The following is a 22,736-nucleotide window of genomic DNA, read 5'->3' as shown; positions in this document are numbered from 1 at the left end:
TTAGCTGAGCTATAAATTATCCATGTAGCATGATTTTAGTGAGAGTAAAAAAGGGAACCATAAAAGAGTATAACAATCTAAAGTAAAAAATAAAACAATGGGTCCAGAAATTGACTGAATATCACACTTCCTTCTTTTCTTTTTTTAAGAAAAACAACCATAAGCTACTAATATGAACAACAAAGACAGAGAACATTAATATTTAAAAAAGAAAAAAAAAAGTTGCCCATATTAACTAAAGTTGGGTATCCACTTTAATCAATTCATTTAACCAACAATAATGGCCTCCCTCAAAAGAATTATTTAGAAATTAGTATCAACGGCCTCAATGGGGGCCACTTTGGGGACCTCAACAGGGAACTGATGAATCTCGTCCATCCAAGGGTTCTTCTCGTTGGCCGGATCGACGGTCCTGAGGGCCCGCCAGACGGCGCTGTTGCACTTGAAACCCGACCCGAAAGCAATCTGCCAGGTCCGATCCCCTTTCCGGATCCTGCCCTTGGCCTCGGCGTAGGCCAATTCGTACCACAGAGAACTGCTCGAAGTGTTCCCAAATCTGTTGAGCGTCATTCTCGATGGCTCCATGTGCCACTCGCTCAGATCCAAATTCTTCTCCAATTCGTCGAGCACCGCCCTCCCCCCGGCGTGGATGCAGAAATGCTCGAACGCCAGCTTGAAATCCGGGATGTACGGCTTTATTTTCTTCATCTTCAGGATCTTCTTCGCCACCAGCGTCGCGAAGAACAGCAGCTGCTCCGACATCGGCAGCACCAGCGGGCCCAGCGTCGTGATGTTCGTCTTCAGCGCCTCGCCGGCCACCGCCATCAGATCCTTCGACAGCCGCACCCCCACGCGCTCCGTCTCGTCCTCCTGCTGGAACACGCAGTTGTAGCACTTGTCGTCCGCGCCCTTGTGGGTCCGCACCGTGTGGATCAGTTGGTACTTGGACCGCCGCCGGTCGCCCGGCCGGTTCGACAGCAGGATGGCCGCGCCGCCCATCCGGAACAGGCAATTCGACACCAGCATCGACCGGTCGTTGCCGAAGTACCAATTCAGAGTGATGTTCTCCATGCTCACCACTAGGGCATAAGAATTTGGGTGCACCTGTTTTTTCAATTCAAAAGTTAATAAAAATAAATGATTCATTTGTAATTAATTGATTAAATGCTGATTTATTCATTTATAAGAATGTGAATTACCTCCCATTACTTAAAATCATTTACGAGAGAGTGATTAAGATTTTCTATCTTTAAACTCGTTATATATATATAGAAATTATATGTCCGACATTAATTGAAACTTGTATTGGCGAAAAGAGCACGCTAAATCTAGCAAAAAATAAATGGCTCTTTATTCCTCATTAAAAAAAAAGGTAAATAAAACACTGGACGGCGTAAAGTTCTTTAAGGCACCCACCCAACGTTAGTAAATTTTGTGTACAACTTTGACCTTCAGACTCATTAATTATATGAACTTTTCAAAATAATAATAATAATAATAATATTATTATTATTATTATTATTATTAAGAAAAATATGAGATATTTAAAGAAAAAATCACAGCGGCAAATATCTTAGTAATTTTACTTCTCATTTCGTTCATGGAAAACTCAAATAAATTAACACAAACACAAAATAAAAAAGTTACCTTTTTTCCACAAATAGTTTTAAATACTTTTTTTCCTTAATTTTTTTTTAAAATTAACTCCAATCTTCCAAAAAAAAAAGTAGAAAAAAAAATATGTTTTGCAAAGAGAAAGGAATAATACTCCTCGGTCTCTCTTAATTATCAATTTTAAATAAAACTTGTAGTAAGTATCTATTACTTGCCACCCTAAAAAAATGACAACTAAAAGGTCATAAATGCAGATAGAAGATGAAGAGAAACTATGATAAATAGCTACAAATTTTTTTAGAAAATATTCGGTCGTGATTGGTTATGACCTATTTCTACGCTTAACCTCATAAAAAAATTGACCATTTTTAAATTTTTTTTAATATTTTTATCGCTTAGTTTCAAACATTAAATTTAATAAGGGTCTTTTAATGGGGGAAAATACTTGCTCTAAGGAGGGATCTTGTCCATCCGACCGTTAAATATTTGACAACTAGTATAAAAACAAAAAAGTGTTTTCAAGAAGTAACAAGTCGTCAAATATTTAATAATGGTTGTATCGGTGAGGTGCTATGAAACGTAAATTTGATCGACTAGTGAGGGAGAGAGAAGAGGGAAACCTGCAAGAGTTGCTTAGCAAGATCAATGGAGATGAGGCCAGCGCTGCAGCCCATGCCACCAAGATTATAGCTCAGAACATTCCCTCTAAGCTTATAATGGTTGACAATCATGGCGGACAGAGACGGCGTGGGATTAAACAAGCTACAATTCACCACCAGAATCCCAATGTCCTTAGCCTTCACTCCCGTCTTCCCGAGCAGCTCATCAATGGCGCCGAACATCACCTCCTCCGCCTCCTTCCGCGCCTCCGCCATACAAGGATTCGGCGGCACCCGCATCACCGCCTCCGGCAGATACGTCTTCTCCCCGAGACCCGACCGCTCCAGAATCTTCTTCTGGAACCCCAAATTCTGGTCCGTGAAGCTCCCGGTGAGCTCGGAGCGGCCCAGAAACGTGCCCCGCCCGCACATCCGGGCCGGGTCGGGCTTGTAGCAGGAGAAATTCAGAAGGTAGATCTTCCGGGGACGTGTCATGACGTAGAGAGTGGCCAGAAAGACGATGAGCGAAGAACAGAGCGTGAGGGAGACGAGATTGAGGCGGAGATGGTCGTTCCAGAGACGGACGAAATCGTGGAACTGGAGAGTGGAGAGATGGGCGGAGGCGGCGGCGAGGAGCGGGAGGAGGAGGAGGTACATGGCGTTGGAGATCAGGTAGTGGTAGCCGAGCTTGACATATTTGAGCCTGACGGACAAGAGGAAATTGGGGAGGTCCGCCATTGGAGCAGAGGAAACAGAGGAAATTGAAATTGAAATTGGAATTGGAATTGAAGTTGAAGTTGAAATGGGGGATCGGAGAATTTAAAAAGGGGGGCGAAAAGTGTGAAGGGGGGAGAGGGAGGGGGGAGGATGCAACTACCCCAACGAACTTTTAATTGTGAAGGGCATTCAATTTGCCAACCGAGACAGGACTGTCTCCACTCTCCAAAACTCTTGCCATGGGAAACCCAACTAATAATAATAATAATAATAATGCTACACAATAAATACGTGGCATACCCTGTGACATACTTCACTTGGTTAATGTACATATCCTTGAACGAAAAAAGAGTTTCACTACTGTAAGAGTGTTGTACTTCCTTTATACACGCTATGATTTTATCTTTATAAATATTTTTTTTATGTCGAAGATTGATGAACCCGACATCGAATTTAGTACGATGTTGACATGGCAAGCAATGAATGAAGGAGTATCCATGCTCGAATATTACCATATATTTTCTTTTAAGACCAAACGGTTGGAAGTTTGATCCTCGCCTTCACGTGTTGTTGAACTTTTTTAAAATAAAATGGTGGATTACAAGTTTAGTCTCTAAAACGTTAATTTGGTTGAGATGTATATTTTTTATCAAGGAAAAATTTCAGCTCTACGAGAATACTCTACATTCTTTTGTTTAAACTAAGTAAAATGCTTGCGTCGATTTTAATAATACAATGCTGAGTAGGAGTAGTAAATGGAAGGAGTCTTGATGCTGTAATACCGTAAATTTTTCCCTTAACTAAAAGGAAAAATAAAAAAAGATGAATTACAAAGTTAGTCTCTGAACTTTTAGTTTGATAAGTCTCAACTTTAAAATTTGACTAATAAGTCTCTCAACTTTCAAATTATCTTTTACATTTATGGACCTATTAAACACAAATTTGAAAGTCTGAGTAATTTTTAAAGTACAAGGACCTATTAGAAATAAAATTTAAAACTTAGAATTTTATACTTTGAAGATCAATGATCTATTAGACACAATTTTAAAAATAGACCTTGTAACTTAAAATAGAAAAAAAATTTAATTTATATATTTTTCTTAGCATTTATATAAAAAGCATAAATAAAATTTGTATTTTTTTTAAAACTTACACTTATTCTAAATCAAATGCAAATCAAACATAAAAAGTCGCATTTATTCTCTGTTTGAAGAAGAAAATGAAAGATTATGATTTTTTAATAAATTTATGTTTTGTAATTATTGCAATGAAACACAGAAAAATCACATCTTGTTATGGTTACGCATTCGAAATTTTAATATGAGGAACTACTCTAACAAAATTTGAGAAATTATTGCAATTAAAACTTAGTAGTTATAACCCAGTAACTATAATAAAATTTGACTGAATTGGAGGGGAAAAAAAAAAGGAAAATCTGTAATTGTCTACTTTCAAAATTTATTTTGGTCTTCATATTTATTAAAAATATATTTTTGATCTTTATATTTTCAGTTTTGTCTATTATAATTTCTGTACCGTCGAAATATCTATTTTAGTGTCTATAGACTATACAATTAAAAAGTAAATTTGTTAGTAAATTCATTTTCTTTTTAATCTCTCAACTTGATGCTATACTCAATAAATTTCTTGAAATGTAGTCATAATTTTGTATTAAATTATTTTCTTTGTTAGTATAAAATTTGTGTTAAATTTTTTTAAACAATGACTAAAATTGCAACTTAAAAAAATATATAGATTAAAATAGACATCTTGAATAATAGTTAAAGGGACAAAATTAAAGTAGACATTTTAAAAATACGAATATCAAAATGAATCAAAATAGGTAGTAATTTAATTTAAGCCTATACGCCAATTACTACACTTTGGGAAAAAAAATCTTTATTTAAGAAAAAAGAAATAATTTCTCAGATTAAAATTTTGTACTACTGTAACAATCCTGTTTTCTGTTACGTTCCAAAATGATATTGATCTTCCGAAAAAAAGGGAGAGAATAATAATAATTTTCTTATATAAAAAAAGAATAATAATACATGATGTCAAACATAGGAATAAATTTTGCAATTTGAGAGGACTTTTGAAAAAAATAAAAAAATAAAAATTCCACTTGGAGCTAATTTTCTTTTAACTTTACGGAATTGTTGCCTCGAGATTAATTTTTAAATATACATTATGTTAAATATACGAATAATTTTTCTTAAGTGCCCCTAATTGTCGAATTATAATCTCGAGATTATTATTATTATTTGGAAATGAGAAATATGTAAATATTGAACGATTTTTTTTCTTTTTTTTGGCTCAGCTACTTCTAACTGTGCGATTTGTCGGATGGTATTGCTGATGTGGTCAAATTTTAGTGGTCAAAAAGCAATACCGTACGTTGGTAAACTACGCGTCGGCCATTAGATGGAAAGTGTAGAGTGGATTGCCAAATCTTACATATTTAATCACCTCATTTTCTTATTCTCAGGTATCAAATTTTTTTTTTTTAATTTTAAATCATAAGTTTGAATGGTAAAATGAGAATAACTCGACGGTAATTGACATATATCTCAAATCAATAGATTATGAACTCGATCCCCACCTCACATATTGTACTAAAAAGAATAGGCATATGATAAATTTAATATGTATTTAAAAAAAATATCTCAACCTTTTATTTATTTTTAAATATAAACATAAGTTTAGACATTATTATTTTTAAGTTTGAGTTTGGTTTGTATTAGGTCTTTTTTTTTTTCAAACATGTTTATTTTATATTATTTATGTAAATATCTCAAAGACTTTTAGATAATAATGAGTAATGTAATTATGTAATTATCTTATCATGCAATTAATGAAGAAATAAAATGAATAGAGGCATATTTTATCAATAAAAATTAATTTTTATAATTTAAAGAGTCGAACTTAACCACCCAACTTCTGGATATGACCAAAACGTTCATATTTAGACACAAACTTCCAAGTCAGTACTCTCTAGTCTCTAACTTCTCAAGCTTCATATATTTCCATTTTTCCGCATACTAAATATTCCCTTAATGTGCTTCTAATTTTAAAAAATATACAAATTTTCATAAAACAACAACAATCAGATACCATTGTACCATCTTTCTTTCTTTGCCGAAGCATTAAAGATATAAATAACATCACCTTTATTTTTCCCTCTTTTAAACTTAACTTGTTGATGACGTTATCCAGCGGGTCTATGCATCTTTTGATAGGGCTATGAGATAAGTCAATCTACAGCATACCTCGAACCAATACGGTATTCTGTTTAATGTCCTCTGACGGTGAAGTTAGTAAATCAGAAGAGATGATGAAAACGGAGAGCGCATTGAGCATTGAGTGATAGATTCTAGACTTACCTTGTGAGGTGGGGTCTTATCTCTTTTATAGGTGTCAAGGCCGATTAGAGAGAAAGTCTTGTTAAGGATCCCACATTGAAAAGATAAGATATCTAACAAAGGTTTATAGTATAAGTGGATACTTCTCTCGTTACCAATTAGATTTGAGATAAAATACCTATGAATATTAATATGGTATCAAAATCCAAAAATTCAAACGAGTATCCAATGAAAAAATAGGGACATCTAAATTGGGACACCACTCCCAAATTGATACACAGTTGTAGGGTACCTAATTTAATTTGAGATTTTATTTAAATGGGTATGCAATTTAAATATGTCTAGCCAACCCATTCAATTTTGCTAGGTGGGGAAATATCTATTTCTTTTCTACAGTAAAAAAATATCCTATTTATTAACCTACATATCCATGATTGGGGGATTGATGATATTATTAAAAGTAAATCTTTTATAAGCTTGAAATTTATTTAGTGTTCATATTATAGTATGAATGATATGATTGATATAAATGGTTTGATATTCATCTTTATTTATGATGCAATTTTTTTTCTCTTGTAATATAGTAAAAATATATCTCTCATAAATAATGCTATTTTTTAAAAAATATTTTATATATAAATATACATCCAGATAATTGGTTGGAGTTGAATTGAAATGGATTCCAACTTTTGATTTTAATTGAAGGTGTCCTTATCAATTTAATTTGAGTGTGTCCTACGCATTGCCTCCATATGTCTCACCTTAATTAACATCAAATTAAATGCATCTCTCTCCCCGTCTTTCTAATTATGTGTTAATAATATTAATTGAATGGGATTAGGAAACAAGTGTGATTAAGAGGATTAATAGGGTTCTTTTCTCCTTTCTTTAGGAAATAGCAATAGGGTGTTATTTGTTAATCCTTAAAGGTCAGATATATCAACCTCTTAGTGCGAATCCTACTCCTACTCCTATGTGCTATTACAATGTAATATCATAAAAAAATTGACTTAGATACTCACAAATATAAATAATAATAATAAATATATTATCGGTGGATCTTTTCTCTAAATAAGATTAAAGAACAAAAATAGTTACTTATCATGAAAAAGAAATCAAATAATTAGGAAATAATACTTTTCCATGATAATTACTTAACTTTTAAAATTTAAAATTAAAGACTTATTTTCTCTTTATTTATATATTTTTCTCTCCTATTTATAAAAAAAAATATAACTTTGGTCAACTTGAGATATCTGTTGATCAATCAAAAAGTAAGTATAATTCATAATTAGGTTCGAAGATGCCAACATGAACTTAACTCAATAGGAATAGATACCTGTCTCTGAAAATTTCCAACCAAATCTTTCAAGAGTGATCAATCGAGGAACCATCTTAGTTTGACAAAATTGTGTTGGACATTATCTCTGCAATATGTCTTTGCACAACTGACAAATCGATACAGCAGAGTCTCATATCTACACATTAAGCTCAGCTCAACACAATCCAGTCTCGTTACTTGAGTTAAGCACCAAAGTATTTTCGGCATAACACCACACCGGTGTTGTTACAAAGTTTGCTCTTTAATTTAATTTGTAGCAAATTGAAGAGAGTGAGAGAGAGAGAGAGAGAGAGAAAAAGTGGTCAAAGTTGGGGTGTGAAAAGAAGGGTGGAGGACGGCGAGAGGGTATGGAATCCCATACGACACGAAGGTTGCTGGGTTTGACTTTTGATACACGTAGACTTTGTCCCACGAACGTAATTGGCGTGTCCAATCCAAACATACAATTAATTTGTGACAACTGTTACTTCTAATTTCTAAGTACAACCCCCATTTCTAATTTCTATTTCCTAAATATTAATTGCTCCTACTCTAAACTTCCAACCAATAGCCCACCAATTTATTCTCCTTCCTTCTTTTACGCACCCCAAAATTGAGCTACCTCCTCCAAATTCGCTTTTTTTTTTTATCCACGAGTATCTAATCTCTTTATCTTATGATGATAACCGTCTGATTCTGCAACATTTGATAACGGAAAATACAGAAATTACTAATTCTTAACCTAGGTTATCATCATGGATTTGAACTCCTTTGGATCAATGAGTCATCCATCAGGGTTATTTCCTTTTACTTTTCCACCCTAACATCTTCCCTAATTTTATCCGATTCATCTATTTACCTTTTATAATTTAAAAGAGTTTTAACCACATTCATAAGTTTTACGTTATACATTTTTATTTTGTTCTATTTTGTTGGCATAAACTTCCTTCCTTTGAGATCGAATGTTCAATTTCTCGTATTCTCAAATTGTTGTATTAAAAAAAAATGGTTAATAGCCAACCTTAATATAGTCCAATGAAGTAAGTCACCTATGTCTGACTAGAAAGTCGTGAGTTCGAATTCTCCCACCCCCACATGTTGTACTAAAAAAAACTTAACTAGTTAACACATTGTAACCTTGGCTAGAATGTTAGAGGATCAAATCCTCACATCCACATATTGTTGAAAGAAAAAAAAGACGTTATATATCAATTAGATGAAGCTTTTTTTTAGTGTCAGGTCAGGGAAACTTTTTATATTACTCCCCTTCATTATTGTTCGCGACAACAACATTAAAAAAAATTATGGGAAATTCAACAACATTTAAGAATTATTTATTAAGTAAATTTATTAATGTAAAACTATACTAATACAACCAAAAATATAATTTGATAGAATATTTCTTTTAGTTAAGTAATAAAGTGCTTTCTTTTTATCATTTTATTACTTTTGAATTATATTTGTAATAAGAAAGAAGTATATACATATCTTATTTATTTTACCTTTTAACTTATACTATTGGTGTTATTGTATTTTAGAGAAAGGGTTGCTTAATTTAAGCAAAAAGTTGGAGAAGTTAGAGAAGAATTGAGGACTACACGAAATGGGTCTCTCATCACTCACTTTTATTAACTTCTAGAATTGTACAAGGCATGATTGTGAAGTTCTAACCACAATATTGTCGCATATACCAAAGCAAAAGATATGGAAAAACTTCTTCTGATTTTTTAAAATTTAGATAACTATATGGTTTTGAAGTTAAAATGAGGATAGTTCAGTGGTAATTGACATATATCTCCAATCAAGAGAGCACATAATTATAATTATTATTATAACGTTGAACTAGGATTTAGATTAGCTCTATTTCATTATAATTCATTAATAATATTGTTAAATGTGACAACTGCTATATTCCTCGTAAGAATTTCATCCTTTCCGTGTTTTTTTCTGGAATGCAATACAAAAATTACATTAAAAAAGTCAAAGCAAACATAACTGAGTATTAATTGACATATATCTCTTATAAAAAATTATGAGTTTGAAAATCTATTCTTACCTATTAAAAGAAATTACATTAAAAACTTTACTTTTAATAGATAAAATGTTCTCAATCCAACTCTAGAATGAACAGTATGAAATATATAAGGACTAAAAGTTGAATTTTTTAAAACGTTGAAAACAAAATTGTATTGTTAACATATTTATAACGTAGTTATCCTATGAAGATTTTGGTCCCATGTATGGGGATTAATGTCAACTTGAAAAAAGTGGGTCATAACAGTTGCCTAAAAATAAGTAGTGATAAATTCGATAAAGTCGGTGACTTAGAAATTATTTAATGTCAATAGCATCTTTCTTCATCTACTTCACTGAATCAAATAAAAGATGAAAAAAAGATCAAAGCGAGCATACATCAACAGTAATTGACATATACCTCAAATCAAAATGTTGTAAGTTCGATCCCCATCCCATATGTTGTACTAATTGCAAATGCGGTAAATATAGCCAAAACAAAAAACAGAATAAAACAAAAACAAAAATTCAACCCAAACTGTAGTTAAAAAATAGTCTTGAAACATCTATCAATCTATTAATGATAGACATTTATCATCGCTATACCATATTATTAACAAGCATCTATTACTAGTAACGACTATCACTAATAGACTAATAAACGTAAAAGGAGCGATATATGAGAACAAAAAAACAACTACATTGAAATGTCTAAATAATCATGGGAAATTTTTTTAAAAGATTGTCTTATTTTCAAAATATTGCTATATTTACAAATATGACAACTTTTCTGCCATTAAAATTTTTTCAAATTTAATAAGTATTTTTAAAAAATGTTACGACTTCCCGTTTTTGTTCAATGCAGCGTTTTTTGGTGTTTCATATTAATTTAAAATTGAGATTGGCTTTTAAAAATGTTACAATTCCTCGTTTTGTTCAATGTAGCATAAGTATGCCATTTTTTTGTGCTTTATATTAATTTAAAATTGAGATTGATTTATGAATATTTATTCATGTCATTTATGTAGATGCTTAAGAAAATACAATATTAATTAAACATAATAAAAAAATAGACCAATGGGAAACCACAAGTTGAGCTTATTTCAATGAGTTGAGGCACTTGTCTCTAACTATAAAATCGTGAGTTGGAATCCCCACCCTCACATGTTAAGTATGTACTCTCGAGGTATTAGAAAAGTTTAAGACAAAAATAGTTACGTTCTTAAAGGTTTCACAATTAAAAATTGACATTTAAAAAATTCATATACCGTAACAAAATTTAATATATATATATATGTGTGTGTTTTTTTTTAAGAGCTATTAATATTTCATACTTCGTTTCTAAATATCCATTATCCCATTATTGAAATTCTTGTATTAGACATGAGAAAAAGAAAGAGATGAAAGTTAGGGAATTAATTGAAAGCCCAAGTCCAAGTGTCCAACACAACATTTACCTACTTTCTAATTAATTAATTTAAAAATTAATGCAATATAAATAAAATAGACGCATATCAGTCACCTCCCATCCAACGTTTTTTTTTTCTTTTTTTAATAATTGGAAGACGACTTTTATTTGCATTAATTATAATTATTATTTGCGAAAAGCTTTAATAAAAGATGACTGATCCCTTAACATACAGGAAATAATAATATGTCACGTTTCCATTAAAACTCTGAAATTTAATTTTGGAAGGTCAGTTTGGTCACCCTCTTCCAACCTGTTTGGAGAGAGAATACCCTGGACACGTGGAGGACCCCTATTGGTGCTCCACGATGACTCATGAGTCATGCCCAGCTCGGATGCCCGAGATCACCACCGCTAGCATTGACAGATGCTAAGTATGAGGGCCGAGGTGAACCTGGCCAAGGTCCGACCTATCGGGAAGCTCGGTGGGGGCCGATGTGAACTACTGTCAGCGGCGTGATTATCGGGTGTAACCGTCGGTCCCGAGATTACCGGGTGTAACCGTCGCGGGATTAGCGGGACTACCACCCATAAGTAGAGGACCTCACTCCGCGATCAGGTACGATGATTTCTGACCTCGAACTAAACTGGGAATCCGACCTATACTGACTTGATCGTCGGAGTGCTCACCTTTTTGTGCAGGTCCGCCCAAGTATCCAGATCGGTCCGGAGGCCGAGTTCGAGCTGCAATCTGAAATACACTGTTGTACATATCCTTGCATAAACATTTGGCGCCGTCTGTGGGAACGACAATCTAAGTCATCCCAATTCTTTTAAACCAACACGCGAGCGAACATGGTTCAACCAGCGAACTCGACCAATACGGCAGATCGAAGGACTCTAGCTGCCAGCGATGCTCACCAGAGGGAGGTCGAAGCAGCAGTGGTAGAGGGGCAAGGTCACGACGGCCTAGCAACAGAACCCCTCCGCAGGTCGGCACGAATCACCGCGCCTGTCCTACCACCTGCGCACCCAAGGACATCCAAGGCCACCCGTGGCCGAGGTGGGACCTCTAAGAGGGGCGCCCGGGGTCCAGCCCCGGCTCCACCAAGTGAGAACTTTGACGCGCTCCAGAGAGAAATAGAGGCAATGCGCACACAAATGCGGTCCATGGAGGAAATGTATAACGAGATGATACTAGCTGCAGGCGCAGGGTCCCGATCTGAAAATCGAATGACGTGCATTGACATACGCGAGCAAAGGGGTTCCCACCTCGGCCCAGTCGAGGAGGAACATCCCGAAGACAACGAGAGCGAGGGACACACTCGCCAGAGAGGAGACCTTCGTGAACACCTCAACAGAAAGAGAGGCTCATCTCTCCGAAAATGACAGTCACCATCCCGCTCACACAGGAGCTCCAACCAGCAGGCTGAAACCTCTCACAACCCAGCAACTCCTGCAGGAGTGATTACAATGGAGGAGTTCGACCAGCTGAGGGGCCAGCTCAACGCTCAGGTGAAGGCCTTAAAGGCCAAATGTGAGCAGAAAGAAGGTTCACTAAACGATGGCGACTTGGGAGAATCGCCCTTCACCTCGGACGTTTTGGAAGCACCGATCCCTCCGAAGTTCAAAGCTCCTACCGTGAAGCCTTATGATGGGTCGAAGGACCCCAAGGATTATGTTGAGGTCTTTGAAGGCCTCATGGATTTCCAAGCGGCATCAGACGCAATCAAATGCCGCGCCTTTCAGATCGCGCTTACTGGCAGCGCGCGATTGTGGTATCGGAGACTGCCAGCCAGGTCGATCTCGACCTATTCTCAGCTGAGAAGGGAGTTCCTCGCCCAGTTCTCTTCTCGGCATTATGACAAAAAGACAGCGACCCATCTCGCCACCATCAGACAGAAGGAGGGTGAGACGCTGCGAGAATATGTCACCAGATTTCAGGAGGAGCAATTGAAGATCGCACACTGCTCCGATGACTCGGCCATGTGCTATTTTCTCACCGGTCTAGCCGACGAAGCCCTCACAGTGAAACTTGGAGAGGAGGCCCCGGCCACCTTCGTCGAGGTGCTTCAGAAGGCGAAGAAAGTCATCGATGGACAGGAGCTCCTCCGAACCAAAACCGGCCGACCAGAACGAAAGATCGGTCGGGGCAGAAGTGGAAAAGATATAGAAAATGCAGATCCCAAGTCCAAGGACAAGGGATCCTTTTCCAGCGGCCGAGCTGAGTATCGAAGGGCGGAGAACGGACCTACCAGGAGCCGACCTTACGAACGCTTCACCCCGACCACGATTCCAATTTCCGAGATCCTAACGAACATCGAGGAATTTGGAATGGAAAAACTACTCAAGCGTTCTGAGAAGCTACGGGGAGCCCCGGAGAGGCGCAGCAAGGACAAGTATTGCCGCTTCCATCGGGAGCACGGCCATAACACGTCGGACTGCTGGGAGTTGAAGCGCCAAATTGAGGATCTAATTCAAGATGGCTACTTCAAAAAATTTGTGGGAAAGCCCAGGACCAGCTCGACAGAGAAAAGGGAAGAGCGGAAGCGTTCGAGGACGCCGCCCCGGCGCACTGACCGACCTGCGGTCATCAATACCATTTTCGGAGGGCCAAGCGGGGGTCAGTCCGGACACAAAAGAAAGGAGTTAGCTCGTGCAGCCAGGCGCGAGGTGTGCATCATCAGGGAATAGAGGCCAACCTGCCCAATCACCTTCGACAGTACAGACTTAGAGGAGGTGCACCTGCCCCACAATGATGCACTTGTGATCGCTCCCTTGATTGATCATGTGGTGGTAAGGAGGGTGCTGGTAGACGGAGGCGCATCTGCTAACATCCTGTCCTTACCGACCTACCTCGCCCTGGGATGGACGAGGTCGCAATTGAAGAAAAGCCCGACACCGCTGCTTGGGTTCTCTGGAGAATCGGTCATCCCGGAAGGTTGCGTCGACTTGCCGGTCACGCTTGGACAGGACCAAACTCAGGTCACCCAAATGGCCGAGTTCGTGGTGATTGACGGTAGATCGGCCTATAACGCCATCTTTGGGAGACCCATCATCCACTCATTTCGGGCCCTTCCCTCGACACTTCATCAAGTTTTGAAGTATTCCACCCCCAATGGCGTGGGCACGGTCCGAGGAGAACAGACCGCTTCGAGGGAGTGCTATGCCTCCGCACTCAAAGGCTCATCGGTCTGCGCCCTTGAAACTCTCGCCAGTAGGGATGGGACGCTCGAGTTCGAGGCCGACCTGCCGAGGAGGGAGTTTGTCGCACCCACTGAGGGGCTCGAGCTTGTTCCTCTGCTTAGTCCCGAGAAGCAAGTAAGCATAGGAACCAAGCTGGGGGCCACCGACAGAGAGGAGCTAATCCACTTCCTCAGATCCAACTCGGATGTCTTTGCGTGGTCTCATGAGGACATGCCTGGCATTGACCCAAAAATTATGACGCATCGCCTCAGCATAGATCCGTCATTCCGACCTGTAAAGCAAAAAAGAAGACCTATAAACAAAGAGCGGAGTGATGTAATTGTTGAGGAAGTTAGCAAACTTTTGAAAGCTAAATACATAAGAGAAATTTCGTATCCCGAGTGGCTCTCCAATGTTGTATTAGTTAAAAAATCTAACGGAAAGTGGAGAATGTGCGTAGATTTTACGAACTTAAATAAGGCATGCCCGAAGGATTGCTTCCCACTGCCGAGGATTGATTAGCTCGTGGACGCCACAGCCGGGCACGAACTGCTCACCTTCATGGACGCCTACTCTGGGTACAACCAAATCAAGATGTATGTCCCCGATCAAGATCATACCGTATTCATAACAGACCAAGGTCTGTACTGTTACAAGGTCATGCCCTTCGGTTTAAAGAATGCAGGAGCGACCTACCAGAGAATGGTGAACAAAATGTTCGCCAAGCAGATCGGCCGGAATATGGAGGTGTATGTGGACGACATGCTCGTCAAGAGCAAGCAGTCGAAGTCGCATCTCTCCGATCTGACCGAAGCCTTCGACGTTCTGAGGACATATCAAATGAAGCTCAACCCAGCTAAATGTGCCTTAAGAGTCTCTTCGGGAAAATTCCTTGGCTTCATGGTGAACAACTGGGGAATCGAGGCAAACCCCGAAAAGATTAAAGCCGTGATCGAGATGGAGGCACCTAAGACGCTGAAACAGCTTCAGTGCCTCAATGGCAGGATTGCGGCCCTGAACCGGTTTGTTTCAAGATCGACAGATAAGTGCCTTCCTTTCTTCAAAGTCCTACGAAAGAAAGGGCCGTTTGAATGGACAGCGGAGTGCGAACAAGCATTTCAGCAATTGAAGAGCTATCTCTGTTCGGCACCTTTGCTCGCCAAGCCCATGCCGGGGGACAAACTCCAATTGTACTTAGCAGTGTCTGACAGTGCCATCAGCTCGGCCCTAATCAGGCAAGTGGAAGCGCGGCAAAACCCGGTCTACTACACAAGCAAGGCTATGACCGAAGCCGAGACTAGATACCCTCAGATGGAGAAGTTGGCTCTCGCTTTAGTCACCTCGGCCCGACGGCTTAGACCATACTTCCAAGCCCATACGGTGGTGGTGCTCACTAACTTGCCCCTAAAAAACATCTTCCATAAGCCAGAAGCTTCTGGACACCTGATGAAGTGGGCAATGGAGCTAAGTGAGTACGACATCCAGTTCGAACCCAGAACTGCGTTGAAAGGACAAGCAGCGGCAGATTTCATAGCCGAGCTCACACCACCTTCCGAGCTGAGCGAGTCCGCCCTACCGTGGACAATCTATGTCGACGGATCCTCCAATGAGAAGGGGTGCGGGGCCGGGGTCCTCTTGCTCGGACCAGGAGGCGATCGATTTGAGTATGCGTTGCGGTTCGACTTCCGGACTTCCAATAACGAGGCTGAGTATGAGGCATTTATTGCCGGTCTACGAATCGCCAGAGCATTGGGGGCCTCTTGTGTTAAGGTCTTCAGCGACTCCCAGCTGGTTGTGAGCCAGATCAAGGAAGAGTACCAAGCCAAAGACTCCCGAATGGAGAAGTATTTGGGCAAGGTCAGATCGTACCTCGCCCAGTTTCGAACTTACGAAGTAAACCGGGTCCCCCGAGCAGAAAATTCTAATGCCGACGCCTTGGCCAAGTTAGCATCAGCGTACGAGACCGACCTGGCCAGGTCGGTCCCCGTCGAGATCTTAGATAATCCCTCGATCTCAGAGCCAGATCTAATGGAGATCGGCGCTCCAGAGTCCTCATGGATGGACCCGATTGCGGACTTCATTAGGGGCAATTCACCACAAGACCCCAAGGAGCGCAGAAAGTTGGCAAGGAGAGCAGCTCGGTTCGTGGTCCGAGGTGGAGCATTGTACCGACGCGGCTTTTTCCCTGCCTCTATTGAGATGCCTAACCCCTGAAGAGGGCCTGACGTCCTCAGAGAAATCCACGAAGGAGTGTGCGGCAATCACTCAGGCGCCCGGTCGCTGTCAGCCAAAGTGATCCGACAAGGATACTATTGGCCGACCCTCAGCCAGGACGCCAAGAAGTTCATTAGAACTTGCGACAATTGCCAACGCTACGGAACCATAATCCACCAACCTCCTAAGCTGCTCAACCCCATCTCGGCCCCTTGGCCATTCGCGCAGTGGGGGGTAGATATCATTGGTCCTTTCCCTTTGGGCAAGGGCCAGACCAAGTTCGCTGTGGTTGCTGTGGATTACTTCACAAAGTGGGCCGAGGCCGAGGCGCTCTCCCACATAACGGAATCCAGAGTCACGTCCTTCGTATGGACAAATATCATATGTCGCTTTGATATACCGCAGGCCATTGTGACAGACAATGGGAAGCAGTTTGACAACGCCAAGTTCAAAGACTTTTGCAGCAAGCTTGGCATAAGTCACCTTAGCTCGTCCCCCGCACATTCGCAAGCAAATGGGCAGGTGGAGGCAGTCAACAAGATCATCAAGCGAAGCATCAAACTTAGACTGGACTCCAAGAAAGGCAGGTGGGCCGAGGAGCTACCAGAGGTTCTATGGTCGTACCGGACCACCCAAAGAGAATCGACGGGTGAGACCCCGTTCTCCCTGGCCTTCGGCTCCGAAGCTGTAGTCCCGGTTGAGATCGGCATGTCATCTGACAGAGTAGAGCATTACGAGCCTACGGCAAATGAGGAAGAGCTGCTCCTCAACCTCGACTTGTTGGAAGAAAGAAGAGCAATGGCCCAGCTACGCCTGGCGGAATATCAGGGTAGAATGGCCAGACATTACAACGTCCGCGTTCGACCTCGGACCTTCCAGGTCGGACATCTGGTCTTAAGGAGGGTCCAAACCCATGTGGGTGCCCTTGATCCGACCTGGGAGGGCCCGTTTGAGGTCAAGGGCATAGTCCGACCTGGGACATACATATTGGCCGATCTGAAAGGAGACGTCTTCGCGCACCCGTGGAATGCAGAGCACCTGAAGCGTTATTATCCTTGAAATGCCAAAAGGGTTTTCAATGGATCTGTAAAAACTGTTTCAAAAGAATTATGATCGGAATAAATGTGATGATTTAATTTCATGATTCCGAGTTCGACCAGAAATTAAATGGGGGCCACGGACTCCCACGCGATCACATTCCAGCAGTCGGTTAAAATTCAATCCTCCAAAACCTAAGGCTACGAGGTGTGATGCCAAAACCACTGATGAACTTAAAATTCAAACCTCCAAGGTAAAGGGACGATGTGAAAAGTTCAAAATGATCAAGCCTCTGAACCTGAGGGTACGATGTACGATATGAAGAATAGCTACGGACTTAGGATTTTAGCCTTTTAACGTTTTTAAGTTAAGGGTGCGATGTTAAAAAATCCAGAGTTGGTGCAATGCATTGAACACTAGACAGAGATTCAAATTCAAACTTGCAATTATTTTAATTGAAGGCGCGACCTCAAAGGTAAGAGGTGCGATGTGACATTGGCTGCAGTTCAAAAGAAAAAGCAAAGAAAGGAAAGATGTTGCCAACACCAAAGTAAAAACGAACAAAGCTTCTTCATTAAATGGAGAGCAGAGCCAAGGCTTATAGACCTTGCAGCTCTGCCCCTGACACTTACAAACAAAGAGGAAGAGAAGAAAGACAGAGAAAGGCCTCATGAAGGATGATCGCCTAAGAGCCTGCCTGAGGAGCGCCCTCCTGAGAGGTGCCGACCTGGTCCTCTTCGAGATCGGAGTAGTCAGAGTCCAGATCTCTGACATACTTATCTACCAACGCTTGGAGGCCAGGGGTGCCGCCAGGCCCAGACGCCCACTGCTCGGCATACCTCTTTTTCAGACCACTAAGATCGATCTGAAGGTCAGGCATGTCGGAAGCAATGCCCTTCATGAGGAACTTGAAGCCCGCGTCAAAGAAGTCTTTGGCAAATCCATCGAAGTCAGGATGTTGCCTAAACGATTCCTCCAATAGGACTCCATTGCTGAGACGCTCCTTCGCCGTCTCCAGCTCGGCAGTCGCATGCTTCAGCTCCTTATCCTTCGCTTCAAGTGCCTGGAGCATGTCGTCCTTCTTCTTCAGGAGTTGGAACTTCTCCTTCTCCAAGCCCCTGGTGATAGCATGGGCAGCACGGAGCTGGGCCTTGCGTCTGTCCTCTTCCTTCTTCAGCAGCTCGGCCTTGGTCTCCACCTCGGCCTTCAAAATTTCCACCTCAGAGTGAGCCTTCAGCAGCTCATCCTTCATGGTGGAGGAAGCAACCTCCAAGGCAGTAGAGAACTCCTCTTTCTCCCTCGCTGCCAGAACTTCCCTCCCATCCAGCTCGGCCTTTACAGCCAGAGCCGATTGAATGGAAGCAACAAACGCCTGAGAAAGGTACAAAGAAGAAAATTAGACCGAGCTACCTGTTAGGTAAATTAAGCAAAAATGGAGACACTAGTCTTACCTCAGCGGCGTAGTCGATGGTCCTCTGCAGAACGGACCCTGGGTCGCTCACACAAATTTGGACGCCCTCCTTAGGCAGCGGTCCAAACTTGCGGCCGAGATGCGGGACACCTGGTCCCTCACCCCAGAACTTGACGGCTCAACTCTGAACCGTGTGTCACATCGGACGTCCCGCCCATCCTGGCCTCAGGATCGTCCACCCGATCTGCGAAGCTCGCAGGCAAGACCCCACGAGCTCCGACCTCCAAGGGGGAGGTCGTCTTTTTCTTCTTCCTCCTTCGCTTAAGAGGGACTTCCTCCCTCACCTCCTCGCCCAAGGGCAAGGCGTCCACCGCCTCGGTCTGATCCCTGGGGCGCTTCTCCCTCGAAGGACCCCCAGAAGACTCCAGTTCGATCACTGGGGCTGGATCTTCCGAGGCTGGCCCTACCACAGCAGGAGTGGCAGGTTTCGAACTCTGGGCGGCCTCAAGAGCATGGGCTCGGCCCTTGGACTTGCGTTTCACGTTACTCGCAAACCCGCAAACCATGGCTGAAAAACAAAGGAAAGAAATCAGCACAAAGTTAGAGGAAAAGGAAAGGGTAGCAAGCTCGGCATACCTAATTCGGAGTTCGGCCTTGAGGATTCAATGGGACGAACTGCAGGGTTGTAATCTAGCAGCCCGGACTCAAGCAGCAGCTTGTCGGTCACCAAGGTTCCGACCTTCCTACCCCTCGGAAAACGCTCCATGTAATATTTCAACGTGTCGAAGGAGGCTTGCGTAAGCTCGGGGACTGGTCGGATTGAAACTGGACGAAGACAAAATCCGAGTTAGACCTGAAAGACAGAAAAGAAAATCACAAAAAGTAAGAACTACTCCGTACCTAGGTTCCCAAACCTAGTGGGGACGTCAAAGAAGGAACGACCTGACTCGTCCTTTGCAAGCCATTCCCCAGAAGCGTAGAACCACTTCCTCACCCATCCCTTGATGGAGGTCGGCCCCTTAACTATACCGCCTGCGCATTTCCTTGCGCACATATAGAACCGACCAGGCTTCTTAGCTATCCTTTTCGCTTCGAAGCACGCGAGGAGCTGGTCTACGTCCAACAGCTCGGCCTCTTCACTATCCCGAGCTCGTAGCCAAAAAAGGATGGCCAAAGCGAAAATGACACCCCACCCATTGGGGGCCACTTGAGCCGGAGCCAACCCAGTCCGGAAGAGAAATTCTTGGACAAAAGGGTGAAGGGGAAGTCTGAGGCCGTACTCAAACATTTTGAAGTAGAGAGTGACCCATCCCTCTGGAGGATTGTTAGCTCTCTCCCTCTCCTCCGGAATCCTGAGGAGGATGTTCTCAGGGATAGCGACCCCCTACGAAGGGATCCGAGGTAGTGCTCAGGTATCCTAGAAGGGTATTCCAAACCCTGACCCGAGGTGGAGGCATCACTATCCTCCCCGTCATCGGAGAACCTAAAGTTTTCTATCTCCTCGAGCTCGGACTCTAACCTACGAGCTAAATCCTCATCGGATCCTAAGTTGCTGCTAAAAGAGGACGACATGGCAACTACGTTCGAAAGAGAAAGTGAGGAAGAGAGACCGACCTACCAAGGGTTCGAGCTGCCTTCAGATCGAACTCCAAGAATTCAGGGAACATAAGGTATGACCTGAAGGATTGAGGGCATTTATAGCCCGTCGGAAAAATTTCCCCACTGTACACGTGTAATCAACGAGCGGCCAGGATCCTCCCTGAGATCCGAAGCGTCGAAATATTTGAATATTCCGACGATAAATTCACCGCAACGGTTATATTTTCCCACGAATAGGAAGTCGCCACGCGTCCAAAGCAAGTCGAATGAACTTCTCTGCCAGGTCGAGATCGGACCAGACAGAGAGGGGGCCAATGTTTGGAGAGAGAATACTCTGGACACGTGGAGGACCCCTATCGGTGCTCCACGATGACTCATGAGTCATGCCCAGCTCGGACGCCCGAGATCACCACCGTAGCGTTGACAGATGTAAGTATGAGGGCCGATGAACTGGCCGAAGAATCCTGCACCCTGAACTCGAGGGCGAAGGTGGGATGTGGGGGGGAGAGATGGGCCGAGGGCGGGTGAACTACCGGGAATCGGTGGGGGCGATGTGAATACTGTCAGCGGCGTGATTATCGGGTGTAACCCGTCGAGATTACTGGGTGTAACCGTCGCGGGATTAGCGGGACTACCACCCATAAATAGAGGACCTCACTCCGCGATCAGGTACGATGATTTCTGACCTCGAACTAAACTGGGAATCCGACCTATACTGACTTGATCGTCGGAGTGCTCACCTTTTTTTGCAGGTCCGCCCAAGTATTTAGATTGGTCCGGAGGCCGAGTTCGAGCTGCAATCTGAAATACACTGTTGTGCATATCCTTGCATAAACACAACCAATATTTAATAATTTTACTTACTAATGTATATCATTCCATCATCGTTAAATTAATTACTACGAGAACTGTACCAAGGGACAAAAATTAATTTTCATTCAAATAATTTTTTTTTAATTATGCTCTTATTTGGACGTTTTTAAATAATTTCTTTTTTACCTCTACACATCATTTATAATACCATTTTATAGTATATTACTAAAAAAATTTCTAGTACTTATATATCATTTTTATTTTTACAACGATAGAAAGATTCAAACTCATAAACTCTTGATCAGAGACGGATACCAATTACTACTTAGTTAAACTCATCGTTTGATAGACTTGTGGAGTTGAGATGATACGTTGAGGAACCTTTTTAATTTTTCAAATATTTTTATTTGGACTAAACATAAACTTATATTTATAAATCTATTTACCTGGGGCTAGGTTTACTAATATTTTAAGCTGCATTGCAATATATGCAATGGCCCTATATATCAACATTTTTTTTTTTTTGTGGAACAATTATGTTTTAAGATTTTGAAAATTTGACGGGTTGGTGTTTGTAGTCAACTTTCCATCATTGACAATATGATAGTGATTTTTTATTTGATTCGGCAGTGATGAAGTTGTCTTGACATGATTTATTTATTAATAGGTTTAAAATAAAATATTTGGAAATTTAAAAATCAAAAGAAAAACATAATAGTTTTATAATCATATTATTTTTATATTTAACCTTGAAAAACAAGCTTATTTAATATTTAATAATTAATTCTATTTTCTATTTTCTATTTTCAAAAACTGGATAAATAAATAAAATTTTATTTTTAAAATGCCTTTTCATTTCTCATGTTGATTTTGTTTTTCTGGTTAATATTCATCTCTACTAAACTTTTTCTCTTTCTAAAAATTTTTTCAAATGAAAAAAATTCACTCTTTGAAATATTAACATTTGTTTACCTTCCCCTCTTTAAAATTTTCATGCCTATAATGTTAATTTTTATCTTTTTTTAATCTAGAGTAATAATTTTTATTTTTCTCTCTCTCAAATTTTCATCTGAATATACTTTTATTCCTCACTCTTCTAACATATCTCTCACTTTTTTCTATCTAAAAAATTTAATAATATTTTACCATTATTTTCTCTCTTTAAAATTTTCTTTTCCTTAAAACTTCTTCCTCCATAACTTTTCTTTCTATTTCTAATTCATCTCTCTCTAATTTTTCTCAATTAAAATTTTCTTCTCTTAAACTTTTCTCTGACAGTAACTTTTGTTTATTTATAATTTTTTTTCCTAACAAATTCATCTCTAACTTTCTTTTATCTATTTTTTTCTGTAATTCTAATTTATTTTCTTTCTCTAATTTATCTTTTGCCATCAATTTTACTTTCTCTCTAGAATGTATCTTGTTGTCTCTAATACATACA

General features: G+C 40.6%; 1 protein-coding gene across 1 annotated transcript; it reads right to left on the bottom strand.

Moving 5' to 3' along the window:
* Positions 1–110: 110 nt before the first annotated feature.
* KCS20 (3-ketoacyl-CoA synthase 20) lies at positions 111–3,014 on the bottom strand. Its single transcript, XM_022282313.2, has 2 exons — positions 2,235–3,014; positions 111–1,104 (listed from the first exon to the last, which is right to left on the bottom strand). The coding sequence occupies exons 1-2, from the start codon at positions 2,949–2,951 to the stop codon at positions 304–306; spliced, it is 1,518 nt and encodes a 505-aa protein (XP_022138005.2). The 5' UTR covers positions 2,952–3,014; the 3' UTR covers positions 111–303.
* Positions 3,015–22,736: the final 19,722 nt, after the last annotated feature.

The sequence above is a fragment of the Momordica charantia genome (genome assembly GCF_013281855.1).
Source record: "Momordica charantia cultivar OHB3-1 chromosome 5 unlocalized genomic scaffold, Mcharantia_2.0 BLBB01000005.1, whole genome shotgun sequence".
In the NCBI taxonomy this organism is placed as follows: Eukaryota; Viridiplantae; Streptophyta; class Magnoliopsida; order Cucurbitales; family Cucurbitaceae; genus Momordica; species Momordica charantia.
Note: the sequence above shows the minus strand (reverse complement) of the source record. Positions and strands in the feature narration are given on the sequence as shown.

Coding starts and splice junctions, on each gene's coding strand:
- KCS20 (XM_022282313.2), bottom strand. CDS start 2,951: ATGGCGGACCTCCCCAATTTCCTCTTGTCCGTCAGGCTCAAATATGTC. Junction 1,105..2,234: donor TTGCTAAGCAACTCTTGCAG/GTTTCCCTCTTC, acceptor TTGAAAAAACAG/GTGCACCCAAATTCTTATGC.